The 16,808-nt window shown below is 45.3% G+C and overlaps 1 protein-coding gene across 1 annotated transcript; it reads right to left on the reverse strand.

The window, feature by feature from the left end:
• Window positions 1-14,739: 14,739 nt before the first annotated feature.
• LOC123130210 (homeobox-leucine zipper protein ROC8-like) lies at window positions 14,740-15,524 on the reverse strand. Its single transcript, XM_044550164.1, has 3 exons — window positions 15,416-15,524; window positions 15,189-15,309; window positions 14,740-15,103 (listed from the first exon to the last, which is right to left on the reverse strand). Exons 1-3 carry the CDS (start codon window positions 15,451-15,453, stop codon window positions 14,999-15,001), a joined length of 264 nt encoding a protein of 87 aa, XP_044406099.1. The 5' UTR covers window positions 15,454-15,524; the 3' UTR covers window positions 14,740-14,998.
• Between the last annotated feature and the right edge of the window lie 1,284 nt (window positions 15,525-16,808).

The following is a 16,808-nucleotide window of genomic DNA, read 5'->3' on the forward strand; positions in this document are numbered from 1 at the left end:
ACTCCAATTGATATTCCTTTCCGGCGAAACCCTAAAATAGGCAAAAAACAACAATTTGGGTTTGGCCTCCGGCTAGTAGGTTAGTCCCAAAAATGATATAAAAGTGTAAAATAAAGCCCATTGACATCCAAAATAGATAATATAATAGCATGGAGCAATCAAAAATTTTAGATACGTTGGAGACGTATCAAAGATAAATTTGATGACATTACCCATACAACGGTGTTTGGATAATTGAGCAAGAAACATTTAGTATTGGGCTTCAAATGTTCTTTGTTGAAAATTGGAGTACCGCAGACATGCTTCGAGATAGCATTAACATGGTGTTTAAGCGAAGGTCGGACTTGGATACACAAAGGATTCATCAGGAACAACTTATAGGATAAGTCTTACGATTTCCTCACGGAAGAATTGCTAACCTTGCTAAGAAGGGAACTATAACAATGGGTCCTACGGCCAGGTGTGCAAGGCATGACATCATCGTATTGGGTCATATAAAAGACCGGTGTTATAACTCTTGGGAATATGTTACAACCAACATATCTGACCGAGATTCAGATCTGATTGGTGTCGGGATACCTCAGGCTCAAGATGCCTAAGAAGAAAAGGTGCAAAACAAATTGACAAGATGACATTGTAAGATTCTTGGGAAATGTACTATGGAAGCTTGTTCCGAAACAAGAGTTCATCATTAAACCAAGGAGAGGATGAGGAGGTGGCTGATGATCTCAACGACAATTCATTGGGATTTCCAAAAGATAGATTTCCACAATTATGTGAACAAGGAGATAACATTTGTCAGATCAAATGGTATAATGATGTATGCTCAAGGAAAACATACACAATTAGACATTGCTTGAAAGGTGCACCCATAATATGGGCTTAGGTGTAAGATCAATGTTTAGAATGGTGATTCAATAACCAATACCCAAAGAATAAAACTATCATTCATTAACTTACAAGCAATAGGGTTGCTAGAGGTTTTGAATTTTATACCTCACAGTCCAGTTGTTGATATTCTGGTTATAAACAACACGGGGACCAAGAAGGAATGGTGATGGTGAAAAGTATCACTTGTATCAAGAATTCTCAAGAGGTGGTGAAATTCTCACGACAGTCTTGACATAAAAGGTGGTAATATTCCAAGGTAAAGAAGAACAGATGCATGGGTAGCAAGGAACTTAAGGTATAACACAAAACATGAACAAGTTTGTGTTGGAGGGAAGGCAATAAAGTGGCCGATGATAACACAATTCATCGAGGGCAAGGATGGCATTTCTCATCATGAATCCGATTGATATCATGTAAGAGCTCATAAGGTTGATGATGATCACGAAACATTTGTTAAGAGATTTCATGAAGATGTAATCAATCAGCGACGACATCAAGTCAAAGAAATGATGAAGCGAAAGGTTATTGGAACCATGGCTACGACTCGAACTCGAAATAAAGCTTGCTGTTCAAGGCGAAATGATATGATGAGGAAAATCGACATAAGCTTAGCTCATTGTCAAAAATTGTGCTCCGGGAAGAAGGACCAAGTAGCACAATTAAAATTAGCACGACAATGATGTAGCCGAATAGGCTAGGAATGACGTGATTGGGTACAAACTCGTAAGTAAAGAAGATTATCAAAAGTTGTTGAACTGTAGTGTGGACCCGGTTCAGATATTGGTGTCTTTGAGTGTCTAACAACTCAAAACCTGGGGAAAAATTGGAATCTCTGAGAAATAATAGTAGATGAAGAACTCATAAGGAGTTATGTAGTTCCATGATATTCTTGAGATACCATAGTGTAATACTCGACGGTAGAGCAGAGTAGACGGTGGACACGTGAAATGATCTGTAGAAGACAAGTACTTCATCTTGGCTGAGAAATGGAATCAAAGGAGAACAATCATGGTTGGAACCACGTCCACAGATACAAGATGAACTTATAACAAGGGGATAATTATTTTAAGAGAAGATTCCATGATAAGGTATACATCGTGTCCATGGGCATGAACACAGGGTTGAAGGTCGACTCCCACTTGTTCAAAGCATAGCCTTTCATTCACCTCTCGCTTTTCGAAAATGACATTAATTGTTGAAAGTTTTACCTGGTGCAGTACGAGATAAGTATGACTCGTGAAATCTTTCGGGTTTTCACATATTAGGGAAGGCATTGGTTCAACCCATCGGGTATCTTAGGAACATATACTACAAGGTTCAGAAGTAGATAACTCCAGCTCGAAAGCAGAGCATCGTTGGCCATATCAGAGAATAGGATTTACCAATGGCATTATGTATCAGGGAAGAACTTCTTGAGATTTTTGTATACAAAGGACACTATTGGATGATAATTCAACAAAGGATCTGACGGTACACAACGGAGTTGATGTGAGCATCGACACACAATTAGAAGAAGGAACAATGCAAAGGCATTGGAGTATAGAAACAACTGACTAACTCAAAGCTCAAATGTAAAGGGATTATCATTTCCAAATCAAGGGATCAGAAGCCAACAATCTGATTAAGAATGGATAAGCTGAATAGGCATTATGGGTACAATCGATGTCAATTTGATTGGTCAATATCCAGCTCATGTTTTAAAATGATCTCTGAGCCGGCAGGATCAATTCTAAGATCTGGTTGAAGATTGCGAGCATTCACAACATATTGAATCAACAGGTTTAGAATGAGAATCACAAAGGATTTTAATGAATATTGCTAGACAAATGGAATTAACTAGAATGCAAGTATGTAGGAATTCCAAGAGGAATAGGTTGTAGAGGATTTTCGGAAGGTCGAATAGTATTCCGAAGAATTTTGTGAAACACATTAACAACTGGGGAGAAACAAATCCTCGGTATGTGTGATGATTAAGTTGTAGGTGTATTCAGGTGACAAGGAACTGCAAGGCAGCAGGCACAAGGATTCTCGGAACAACGACGAGTATTTCGGGGTATCTTGTAATAACAAGAGAAACTGGGGACTAGTGTAAGAATGGCAAGTGCATGTAGTTATCTATAGAGGGTGACGGTGGAAGGGAATTGCAAATGTAATGAGCAAAAGTTATCGGGATAAAATGGAGAGTATCTTCGGAATCCTTTGGCGCACCAAGCAATCATCTGGTGTGAGGGGCTCTCCGGGAGGAAGTAATTACGAGAACCTAGAGTCAGAGTTCGTAAAATCATTTAACCCGAATAGAAGAGAGATCAGAGTACCAGAGCATACACGAGAAATAAAAGATCTTAATACCACCCAATGGTGACGTGGGCCCGTAAGACACACAACCATGTTAGTAAAAAGTTTTGCAATGTCTAGACTCGATTTCGACCAAGGAGTGTGGAAGGGGGATTCCTACAGGCAGTTGGCTCTGATACCAACTTCTGACACCCCCGATTTGACCGTACACTAATCATACACGCAAACGTGTACGATCAAGATCAGGGACTCACGGGTAGATATCACAACACAACTCTACAAATAAAAGAAGTCATACAAGCATCATATTACAAGCCAGGGGCTTTGAGGGCTCGAATACAAGAGCTCGATATCTGAGTACAGACATAAGTTAAACAAGTTGCCATAAGATGGCTAGCACAAATTGGGATACAGATCGAAAGAGGCATAGGCCTCCTACCTACGATCCTCCTAAACTACTCTTGGTCCTCGTCAGCGGCCTGCACGTAGTAGCAGGCACCTCCAGAGTAGTACGTAGGAGTCATCATCGACGGTGGCGTCTGGCTCCTGGACTTCAACGTCTGGTCACAACAACCGGATATAGAAGGGGAAAAAAGGGGAGCAAAGCAACCATGAGTACTCATCCAAAGTACTTGCAAGCAAGGAGCTACACTACATATGCATTGGTATCAATAAAAGGGGTAGTATATGTGGACTGAACTGCAGAATGCCGGAATAAGAGGGGGATAGCTAGTCCTATCGAAGACTACGCTTCTGGCAGCCTCCATCTTGAAGCATATAGAAGAGAGTAGATGGTAATTTCACCAAGTATCATCGCATAGCATAATCCTACTCGGCGATCCTCTCCTCGTCGCCCTATTAGAGAGCGATCACCGGGTTGTATCTAGCACTTGGAAGGGTGTATTTTATTAAGTATCCGGTTCTAGTTGTCATAAGGTAGAGGTACAACTCCGGGCCGTCCTTTTACCGAGGGACACGACTATTCGAATAGATAAACTTCCCTGCAGGGGTGCACCACATTTGCCAACACGCTTGATCCCCTTTGGCCGGACACACTTTCCTGGGTCATACCCGGCCTCAGAAGATCAACACGTCGCAACCCTACCTAGGCACAACAGAGAGGTCAGCACGCCGGTCTAAATCCTATGGCGCAGGGGTCTGGGCCCATCGCCCGTTTCACACCTGCACGTTGCGAACGCGGCCGGTAAGTAGACCTAGCCTCCCTAAAACGAGAGCAGGCGTTCCAGTCCAATCCGGCGCGCGCCGCTCAGTCGTTGACGTCAAGAAGGCTTCGGCTGATACCACGACGTCAAGTGCCCATAACTGTTCCCGCGTAGTTGGTTAGTGCGTATAGGCCAATGGCCAGACTCAGATCAAATACCCAGATCTCATTAAGCGTGTTAATTGAATTAACCGTGGACGCCGACAAGGGCCAGGCCCACCTCTCTCCTAGGTGGTCTCAACCTACCCTGTCACTCCACCACAAAGGTTCACTCAGAGGGCCGTCGGGACAAACGTCCTTTCGGACCAATCCGTGAATAACTCGCGGGTACTTTATGAGCCGACCCGTCTTTAGTCAGCACAAGTATCATATATTATGAATAAGTATATACCCGTGATCATCTCCCGAGTGATCATGGCCCGATAGTATAGCATGGCAGATGGACAAGAATGTAGGTCCACTGATGATAAACTAGCATCCTATACTAAGCATTTAGGATTGCAGGTAAGGTATCAATAACCGTAGCAACAATGACAGGCTATGCATCAGGATAGGATTAACGGAAAGCGGTAACATGCTACACTACTCTAATGCAAGCAGTACAGAGAAGAATAGGCGATATCTTGTGATCAACGGGGGGGGGAGGGCTTGCCTGGTTGCTCTGGCAAGTAGGGGTCGTCAACAACGTAGTCGGTCGGGGCACCAGTAGCAACGTCAGTCTCGTAGTCTACCAGATAGAAGAGGGGGAAGAAACAATGAATACAATGCAAACAGATGCATATCGATGCATGACATGACAAGTAACGGTGCTGGGCATGCCCTAACGCAGTATGAGGTGATACCGGCGAAGGGGGAAAACATCCGGAAAGTATCCCCAGTGTTTTGCATTTTCGGACAGATGAACCGGAGGGGGAAAGTTGCGTGTTTGATATGCTAGATATATGTGGCGGACGAATGGGCTGCGTTCCCGGATTCATCTCGTCGTTCTGAGCAACTTTCATATAGAAAGTTTTTCTTATTTTATATTAATTTTAAAAGATCTAAATCATTTTTAGGATTTATTTAATTATTTTAATTTAACATTATCCAGAATAGTGTTTGCCGACGTCATCATGACGTTAGCAGTCAACAGGGTGTTGACCGATCAAACTGACGTGTGGTTCCCACATGTCATTGACTGTTTAGTCTAATTAGGGTTTAACTAATCTAATTATTGTTTAGTTAATTAACACAAGTTAATTAGGTTAATTAAATGTTAATTAATTACCTTAATTGATTGATTTATTTATTTGATATATTTTTTTATTTTTTTATTTTTAAAAATCTTTTTTTAAGAAAACGTTCTGGGGTTGGGCCCCGGCTGTCATTGGGCCAGGGGTCTTAACGGGCGCCAGGTGCTGGCAGCAGGGCGCAGACCGAACGCATGGGGCGGGGCGGACCCGACTGCGGCCAGCGGGGCGGTGGAGGTTCGCGGCCACGGAGGAGCGCGAGGCGCCGACCAACGACAGGGGGCGTGGCCAGGGCCGCTGGTACACGGCCAGAGAGCGGCTCGAGGTGTCCGGAGCGGCAGCGGGAGGCGGCTAGGTGGCACCGGACAGGGGCCGCACGGACGGGCGTCGGGGTAGGACTGCACGGGACGGCAGCGGAGCATCAGCAGCAGCGTGGCAACGGGCATCGACGGACGGCGGGGTGCGCTTGCGCACTCCGGAGGCAACAACAGGCGAGGCAGGCCGGCGCGGGCACAACAAAGGCGACGCAGCTAGCGGACGATGGGGAGCCGAGGCCAGTAGGGGCGAGGCCGGCGGCAGGGAGGCGGCGGCAAGCAGCGGTGTAGGCGGGGCAGTGCGGTAGTAGCGGGAGCTGGGGATGGCCACGGTGCGGGAGAGAAGCGACAACGGAGGTGGGACGCAACTGTGCAGTGGTGATGGCAGCGTGCAGGAAGGGAGTGTGGGTGGGCATGACGGCTGCGGGAGGAGGTGGACGGAGCGGGCGTGGGGAGCACAGCGCAGGCGTGGGCTGGGTGGTGTCGGGCGCGAGTGGGGCCGTGCGCGTGCACTGCAAGAAGGCCAGGGCGCGCGAAGACGCGAACGCGACGTGCGTGTAGGGGGCGCGGAGGACCACGGCAAGGCGCGGGCTGAGTGCGGTCGGCGGACGGCGCCGGCGACAGAGAACGGGGAGAGAGAGGAGCGAGGCCGGAGCCCGGGGGCTCACACGCGTTGGAGGGGAGTGGGGTGTCGAGGCTCGGTGATGGCCGGTGGAGAGACGGGGACGATGGCAAATGATGATGGGGGTGGGGCGACGAGCTCGGGGCCGAGTCGACGACAGAGAGGATGGTGGCGATGGCGATCCCGTGCGACAGCGGTGGTCGGCAACGACGGTTGGGGTCGATCCAACGGCGAGGGGCGACTGAGAGCGCCCGATCCGATCTGGATCGGGGAAAACAGAGAGAGGAGTGGGGATGTGAGGGTGGTTGGGTTAGGTTTTCCCCTTGGGTGGGGATATGGAGGGGGGAGTGGGCGCCGGTTGGGCCGACCTGGCTAGCCCAGTGGCCAGCTGGGCCGAGGCCCAGGTAGGGCGATTATTTTCTTCTCTTTTTTTATTAATTTTATCTTTTCTAATTTTATTTTACTTATTTAATAGTTTATGATTTTATAAAAAGTAAAACCCACTCCTAAACTAGAGTTTTAAGTTTAACTGTTGTCACAAAAAGTTTGGGACAAAAGTAAAGTACTTTGCATTCTTCATTAAATAAAAAGGCATTTAAGTTATTATTTCAATCATTGTTTTATTTATTTTAGGGCATTCAAATAATTGTAAAAATGTTTGCTCCTTCACCATTATTACTTAGGATTTATTTGCCAGAGTTTGTATTTTTTGGTTTTGACTTTTGAAAACTTTAAATTTTGACTTTGACTTAAATTTGAATTTGAACCGGCTTTGAACTAACATGAGATTATCAACAGTAACTGGGATGACCTGGCATCATTAGCAGAGGTTCACTGTAGCTTAATTATCCAGGCGTCACACCAGTAATATACACGATACCATGTTATTTGACATGAGGTTTCTTCATGATGACATTCTCAACAAAGAGAGGGTGGACAAGGTCACGTTTCTTAGCCAACCTAAAAATTGCTCGATTTACATGGTGAAGGTTCCATCCGATGTCAGCTTCCTCGAAGATCTGCCCGCAGACAAATTCTATATTGATTTTGGGTTATCGTACCTTTTGTGTAGTATCTACTTAAGTTTTAAAGATGCATGATGAAAATGACCTACTATGTTTACTTCATTAACCTCAGTAGTCATTCGTCTTATCGAAACATGACAATTCTGGCATGGCAACAACATGAGAGCTTCAGGTCATAAATGCTACCATGGCAGCAAAAAGATTAACTAAAAATGCAACCATGCTAGCTTATATTAGCCCCAAGGATGGAAAATTCTACCATTACAACTAAATGAGCAATTTGACTCATAAATGCGACCATGGTAGAGAAATGATCCTGTTTAACAATAATTGACCCCATGGTAGCAAATATGAGGTCAAAGGCTCAAAAGTTTTTCCATGACAATTAAAAGAGCCATTTAGCCTAGAATCGTTGCGATGGCAGCTAAATGAGCCATTTCACTCATATTTGCTACCATGGAGTTAAATGAGCCATTTGGCTCAGAATTGCTGCCATTTCAGCAAAAAATGAACGCAAAACTACCATCACATCAAATGTGAGCCCCAAGGTTAAAAATTTCTGCCAGCCCTAGGTTTGCTATGTGCTAATCTTGCTATTTGTTGCCATGTGCTATGTTTGGTATCTAAATTTCTATAAAAGACGTTTTTGCTATGTATACATGTTGAAATATATTTGATATGATGTATGCTGACATTTGTTCTCTTCGGTACGACACGTCAAAGATTTGTCGACGGAAACTTCAACAGTTCCGAGGCGCCGCAGTGAAGCTAGATGACAATGCATGTGTTTTACAAATTCACCATGTGAAATGAATGCATGTAATTCAATGCTATCAATGTGTGCTATGTAAATTAAAGGTGTATGCTGTAATTTGGATATTTGAATTCGTGTAAAATGTGATACATAGAATTATCTACTTAATGCATACTTTTTCTATTGATATATGAATTAAATGTGCAAACGCTACCACGGCAACAAATACACTGTCGTGTCATTTCTTTTTGCCCAAAACAAAGTACTAGTGGCGCGCGAAAATACAAGCACATCACCAATGCCCCAAAATATTAGCGCTATGCCATTAGTATTCTACAATACTGTCGTGTGAAACGCCCATACACGACACTTGTATGTGCCTTACTAGTGTCGTGCAGGTAGACACGCCACTAGTAAGTTACTCGCTCGTCGCTAGTGATCACTTATCAACGACACCATACTAGTGGTGTGCCAGCCGAACGCCGCTAGTAGGCACATACACAAGCTGCTAATAAGGGGGTCATGTACGTTGGCGGTGGGATCCACGATGCTCGTGGGAGAAACTCTTAGCTAAGGTGTGGGATGGTGTCCATGGCCGTGCAGGAGGCGGGGTTACTGGGGTACAACGTTCAGTGGCGGTGATGTGGCAAGTGTCTTCACGACTAGTTGTACTATGTTGCAGAGGCTGCCGCCCCTTCATCAAGGCGCCACCTTGGAGTACATAGCTCATCATGTGCGGCTTCATCTCTTTGGAGTGACTTGTTCACGGTTGAGGGCTCTGGTGACATCAAGAAATGTGCTCTCTATCCTACGAGCCATTTTCTTGGAGTTTTCCCCTTTTTTGTAAAGGAGAATAACCCCCGGCTTCTGCATCGAATGATGCACTCATCCATCTTTATTAAATTATTCAACAAAGACTGACACAATAAATACAAGGATCAATCCAAAGCCACCTTTCTGACGAACTCTGTCGCTACACCTATAAGCTTGATGATGAACCCTGACTGCACCAAATCACATCATCTAATCCGGTGGTCTCATGAAGTCGCCGCCTGCGAGTCGAGAGCACCAACGGCCTAGCAGACCCACAACGCACACCGCATGCATGCGCTCTAGGATCCTGCGCTGCCATCTACCGCCGTCCCATCTTCAAGAGGGATCCTTGCACTGACCTTGTCAGGCCACTGCCGTCGCCGCCGCCGCAACGCCAGACAATGCCACCAGCCTGCGCGCATCCATCAACCCACCTCCAACGCCGATACTCCACCGCGCCATGCCACTGAGACCCACCATTTTTGATGCGGTAGATGCAACACCGCTCCACCTCTTGGCCCCTGCAGTCAGTACCTACTCCAAAACTGTGCCCCTAGGAGAGAGAATGACACAAGTCTTCGTCATCATCCGACCAGAGAGACCCAGATCTAGGGTTTCCCCTGGAGCAGATGCCTCCTGGAGGAAGAAGGGCATGCCATCTGCAGTTGCCAATGAACCCAAATGGTGCCCACCCGCACAAGGAGTCATTTTCTTGGAGTTGTGTTGTTGTTCTTCAACATCCTTGTATAATGCCTTGTGCGCGTGTGTTGCGGTATAGTGTTGTATTGTGTTGTATGTGCTGAATTGTATTATTCATATATAAAGTGGAGTGGAAGTCTTTTTGATAAACAATAAGACCAATTGTCTCATTTGAAACTTGAAAGTGCATTTTTTTGATTTTGACAACGGAAGTCAGGGCTAAGGCCGACCTCATGCACAGGAAAAGGGACAAGCACACGTACATCCCATATGTACCCAAGCTTTTTTGTTCTTTTGGTTGCTTGTTGATTGCTTGCACTTAATCCTACGAGATCATCAATTGATTAATACATTTGCTTGAATAATGCATTATCATCTGATTTCTTGCTTAGATCGGTCTGTTCTCTATTTTCAATCAGTTTTGGTCTGGGCCTATTTTGTTCAATTGGATAATTCTAGTGCACAAACTTATCGAATCGAAATAAATGAGTTTATTTTCTTTTGTTTCCCTTTTTCTAAGAACCTATTTGTTGGCATTCGATAGGACATATGTTTTGAGAAACATCATTGTGTGTGTGTGTGGGGGGGGGGGGGGGGGGGGGGGAGGAGGAGGAGGAGGAGGAGGGGGACTAGCGCCTTTGTCGCCATGGCATCCAGCAAGGTCGCGCGTTTGTAGCATAACCCGAGTCTCCGTAGTTCGTCCGGCTCAACATATCGGCCATTGTGTTGAACCCCAAATTCGCGCACAACATGCTGCATGATTGGTTCACGGAGGTTGACCTCCTTGCCATTGGAGATCGTTGCATGTGGCGCACCTTTCTTCGAACTGTCCGACATCTTCACATGGCCAAGAGCACATGGGATACTGAATGTTTGTCAACGACCCAAGAGTACTTACGCAATTAGCTGGACACATCCGAGGTTTTACACACTAGCAAACATAGAGTACACACGGAATTTGATGCCATGAAAACTTGCTACAGCTTTTTTATTTGGAATACAGAGAGAAAGAAGGGTCGTTGCACGACCGACCTAAACACACACCACGTTCCTAATGACTTGTGCCATCCCACGGATCAGATCGTGCGTGCATGATCTACGGCTCCACTATTATCACGTGTGATCCGATGTGCCATGCCATCCCATGACTCGGTTCACGACGCGGTAGAAACGGGAGCGACCCCAACCTGACACATGGACTCGACGCAAACATGCTTGCCGTCGAGACCGACTCTCAGTGCACACCGCGTGCTTGCAGGCAGTTCTATGGCGCGTTATTTAGAACAAACAGAGTCACGCGAAGCCCTCGATCCACAAACCCACATCGCGAAGTTGTCTTAGTGGATCTCGTCATTCTCCGAGTCGATCTCATCATTCTCCGAGTCAGATAAGTGGTTGTCCACCTGCTCGTGCCTAGCCTGCAACGCCGTCAGCCACAAACACCACATCAAAATACCGTTACATTCCATCATCACCAGGCGGAAAAACTGAAAACCTTGGAAAAATTGAAAGGAGATCGAGTTCATACCCTCCTCATCTGGGCACGGCAGTTCTTGAACCAGAGTTTGATATGCTGGGGCTCCACGCGAAGCTCACGACCGAGATGAGCGCGCTGGGCCTCATCGGGGTTGGGGCACTCCATGAAAACACTGCAGTTTTGAAAAAAGAAGAAGAAGATGAAAACCTTGAATACCGTGCGCCATGGATCACCATGAAAATACGACACGAAAAATAAGCTGTAGGAATGGTGCTTGATCAACCTCTCGAGGATCTGAATCTGTTTGTCACTTAGATCCATTGTTACCAATTTCTCGCTCACTCTCCCAGGCTGGCTAGAGGAAGAGGAATTGGAGGCAGGAAGGTATCTTCGTACTGGATGCTGTGCGACCTCTGCCTTGCTCCTATTTATACACGAGAGGGTGGCGTTTCTCCTCTGTCACACTGCTGTGTGACCTCTGGCTTATTAGAAGTCTCCTGGACGGTCTCTCTTAATGCCTCCTCCTTTTTGGCTTCTTCCACCCTATATTGCTGACCGTCCGTCCCTGTATTGCTCGGGAGCGCCAGCAGCAGAAACGTTCGCTTTGACTTTTGACCACCTCGGTTCGCTCGCCGGCTGTCTTGGAGGTTTCTCTTTATGCCTGCTCTCTCTTGGCTTCGTCCCTGGCTTGCTCGGAGGCGCCAGCAGTAGCGTGGTAGTACCAGTAACTAATGCGATGTGAGAAGCTTATACCAAAAAATTCAAATCATAGTACAGGTCAATTGGGTTTATTGAGCTGTGATGTACTCCCTCGGTAAAGAAATATAAGAGTGTTTAGATTACTAGTGATCTAAACACTCTTGTATTACTTTGCGGAGGGAGTAACAAGCAGTACATTCAGATTTAAACCATGTAATCTATAGTTTCATTTAGTAGAATTTGCAAAGCACTTCAAATCAAACAACTTCAGAGTTTATGGACCTGCATCGGTACGAGCCCTACTGGGTTTGGATGCAACAAACAAATGCAGAGTGACCTGAAAATGGCCGGTGACCTGTCTTGAGTTCGTAATTTCTCCCCTCCCACAATTACCATTGTTCCTCTTGTAGAAAGGGAGATAATTAATCCTGAAGGTACGTCCATGTATTGGTTGTTAACCATTATAATAAATTCTGCAATATTTTAGCATGAAATTGATAGGCATTAATTTCCAGCCTCTTGCTTATGTATGGATATCAAATTAATCAATAGTACAGGTGGTTCATTATCCTCTAAATCATAATATTCGAATTCTAAGTAAGAAGAGTAGCATAACAATGACCAACCTATTATTGCAAGCCCTATCATGTATCATTAGGCTAGATATGGCAATATGTTTGCTTCAGTGCACCATTGCACTCCTTTTACAATGGATGTTCTGTTACAAAATCTCTTCATCTAGATGGGAGATTATATTTAGTCTTGTTTTCTTATTAAACATGAAACAACACAACGTCAAGATCTTGATCCACAATTCTTGTTCCATATATATTTGATTCGAGTGAAAGTTCTGAAGTAACATGCCTTTCTTATTTCCTGTCGTTTGTTCCAAAAATACGATATATCCTTCGGCCATAAAACTACAACAACTCATAAGAACTACAACCATTTCCCTCTTGCAAAAACTTTTTCTTACTTCCTCCACAACCATTATACCTACCGTGCATATCCATGATGAACCCTGACCGCACCAACGCACACCATCTAATCCGGTGGCCTCACGAAGTCGCCGCCTGCGAGCCAAGAGCACCAACCGGCATAGCAGACCCATAGCGCATACCGCATGCGCTCGCTCTAGGATCCCGCGCTGCCGTCTACCGCCGTCCCATATTCAAGAGGGATCCTTGCACTAACCTTGGCAGGCCCAACTGCCGTTGACACCGCCACGACACTAGACAATGCCACCAGTCTGCCTGCATCCATCAACCCACCTCCAACGCCGATACTCCACCGCACCATGCTACCGAGACCCATCGTTTTTGACGCGGTAGATGCAACACCGCTCCACCTCTTAGCCCCTCCAGTCAGTACCTACTCCAAAATAGTACCCACAGGAGAGAGAATGACACAACTCTCCATCATCATCCGATCTGGGAGACCCAGATCTACGGTTTCCCTGGAGCAGATGCCTCCTGGAGGAAGAAGGACAAGCCATCTGCAGTTGCCACCGAAGCCAAACGGTGCCCACCCGCCTAACTAGCCATTTTCTTGGAGTTGTGTTGTTGTTCTTCAGCATCCTTGTACAATGCCTTGTGTGCATGTGTTGTGATGTCATGTCGTGTTGTGTTGTATGTGCTGAATTGTCTGGTTAGTATATAAAGTGGAGCGGAAGTCTTTTTGATAAACAATGAGATCAATTGCCCAGTTGAAACTTGAAAGTGCATTTTTTGATTTTGACAGCGGAAGTCGGGGCCAAGGGCCGACCTCATGCTCAGGAAAAGGGGCAAGCACACGTACATCCCACATGTACCCAAGCTTTTTTCTTCTTTTGGTTGCTTGTTGTTTGCTTGCGCTTAATGCTACGAAATTATCAATTGATTAATATATTTGCTTGAATAATGCATTATCATCTGATTTCTTGCTTAGATTGATGTGCTCTCTATTTTCAAACAGTTTTGGTCTGGGCCTATTTTGCTCAATTGGATAATTTATGTGCACAAATTTATGGAATCAAAATAAGTCCATTTATTTTCTTCTGTTTCCCTTTTTCTAGGAACGTATTTGTTGGCGTTCGATGGGACATATGTTTCGAGAAACCTAACCCAATTAATTTACCAAATGCTGGCCTTTACTTAATCATGTCCCAACCATTCCTTGTCGTTGGTTTCACGGCGAAAATCGACATCATTGTGTGTGTGTGGGGGGGGGGGGGGGGGGGGAGCGGAGCAACGCTTCGGTTGCCATGGCATCCAGCGATGGTCATGCCGACAGCCATCGTCGTACAGAGGTCACGCGCTTGTTGCCTAACCTAAGTCGTCGTAGTTCGTCCGGGTCAACATATCGGCCATTGTGTTGTTCCCCAAACTCGTGCACAACATACTGCATGATTGGTTCACCGCGGTTGACCTCCTTGCCATTGGAGATCGTTCCTTGCCACGCACTTTTCTTCAGACTGTCCGACATCTCCACATGGCCAAGAGCACATGGATATGATACTGAATGTTTGTCAGTGACCCAAGATTACTCACGCAACTAGCTGGACACATCATAGGTTATACACACTAGCAAACCCAGAGCACACATGGAATTTGATGCCATGAATACTTGCTACAGATTTTTTATTTGGAATACAGAGAGAAAGAACGGTCGTTGCACGACCGACCTAAACACACACCACCTTCCTAATGACTCATGCCATCCCACGAATCAGGTCGTGCGTGCATGATCTACAACTCCACTATTATCGCGTGTGATCCGATGTGCCATGCCATCCCATGACTCGGTTCACGACGCGGTAGAAACGGGAGCGACCCCAACCTGACACATGGACTGCTCGCAGGCAGGTCTATGGCACGTTATTTGGAACAAACAGATTGAAGAGAAAAAAACCTAGGGCGTTCACTAAGTTTACATCAATGGATCAGCCCTCAATCCACAAACCCACATGGCGAAGTTGTCTTAGTGGATCTTGTCGTTTTCCGAGTCGATCTTGTCGTTCTCCGAGTCGGATAAGTGGTTGTCAACCTGCTCGTCCCTAGCCTGCCATGCCGTCAACCCCAAACACTACATCGAGATCCATTACATTCCATCATGACCAGGTGGAAAAAACTGAAACCTTGGAAAAATTGAGAGGAGATCGAGTTCATACCCTGCTCATCTGGGCACGGCGGTTCTTGAACCAGAATTCAATCTGATGCGGCTGCACGCCAAGTTCGCGGCCGAGATCAGCGTGCTGGGTCTCACTGGGGTAGGGGCACAACTTGAAAGCCCTGCAGTTTTCAAAAAACGAAAAAGAAAACCTTGAATACCCTGTACATGGATCACCATGAAAATATGATACGAGAAATAAGCCATAGGAAATGGTGCTTGATCAACCTGTCGAGGATCTGAATCTGGTTGTCACTTAGATCCATTGTTACCAATTTCTTGCTTCCTCACTCACTCTCCCAGGCTGCCTAGAGGAAGAGGAAGTGGAGGCAGGAAGATATCTTCGTTCTGGATGTTGTGTGACCTCTGGTTTGCTCCTATTTATACATGAGAGGGTGGTGTTTCTCCTCTGTCACAGTGCTGGCGCAACCAAGCGCCCGTCTGCGTGACCTCTGGCTTGCTGCTGGCAGTCTCCTGGCCGGTCTCTCTTGATGCCTCCTAGTATTTGGCTTCTTCCACACTATATTGCTGACCGTCCTTCCCTGTATTGCTCGGGAGCGTCAGCAGCAGAAACGTTTGCTTTGACTTCTGGCAACCTCGGCGCGCTCGCTGGGTGGTCCTGTTGGTTTCTCTTTATGCCTCCTCTCTCTTGGCTTCGTCCCTGTCTTGCTCGGGAGCGCCAGCAGTAGCGTGGTAGTACTAGTAACTGATGCAATGTAAGAAGCGTATCAACAAATTCATTTTATCGGAAGTACTATTGGGTTTATTGACCTGCGATATAAGAAGCAGTGCTTTCCGATTTAAACCATATAATCTATAGTTTTATTTTGCAGAATTTGCAAAAATACTTCAACTCAAACAACTTAAGAGTTTATGGACCAGCTTCTGTACGTGTCCTACTGGGTTTGGATCCAACAAATCAGAGTGACCAGAAAATGGCCGGCGGCCTGTCTTGAGTTATTAATTTTTCCCTCCCACAATTAACATTGTTGCTCTTGTAGAAAGGGAGATAATTAATCCTGAAGTTACATCCATGTATGGCTTGTTAACCATTATAATAAATTCTGCAATATTTTAGCATGCAATTGATAGGCATTAATTGCCAGCCTCTTACTTATGTATGGATATCAAATTAATCAATAGTGTACAGGTGGTTCATTATCCTCTAAATCATAATATTCAAATTCTAATTAAGAAAAGTAGCATAACAATGACCAACCTATTATTGCAAGCCCTATCATGTATCATTAGGCTAGATATGGCAATATGTTTGCTTTAGTGCACCATTGCACTCCTTTTACAATGGATGTTCTGTTACAAAATCTCTTCATTCTACATGGGAGATTATATTTAGTCTTGTTTTCTTATTGAACATGAAACAACACAACAAGATCTTGATCCACAATTCCTGTTCCATATATATTTGATTCGAGTGAAAGTTCTGAAGTAACATGCCTTTCTTATTTCCTGTCGTTTGTTCCAAAAATACGATATATCATTTGGCCATAGAACTACAAGAACTCATAAGAACTACAACCATTTCCGTCTTGCAAAAACCATTTCCGTCTTGATCCACAATTCCTGTTCCATATATATTTGATTCGAGAAGCTCTCTACAAAA

The sequence above is a fragment of the Triticum aestivum genome, chromosome 6A (genome assembly GCF_018294505.1).
Source record: "Triticum aestivum cultivar Chinese Spring chromosome 6A, IWGSC CS RefSeq v2.1, whole genome shotgun sequence".
Lineage (NCBI taxonomy): Eukaryota > Viridiplantae > Streptophyta > Magnoliopsida > Poales > Poaceae > Triticum > Triticum aestivum.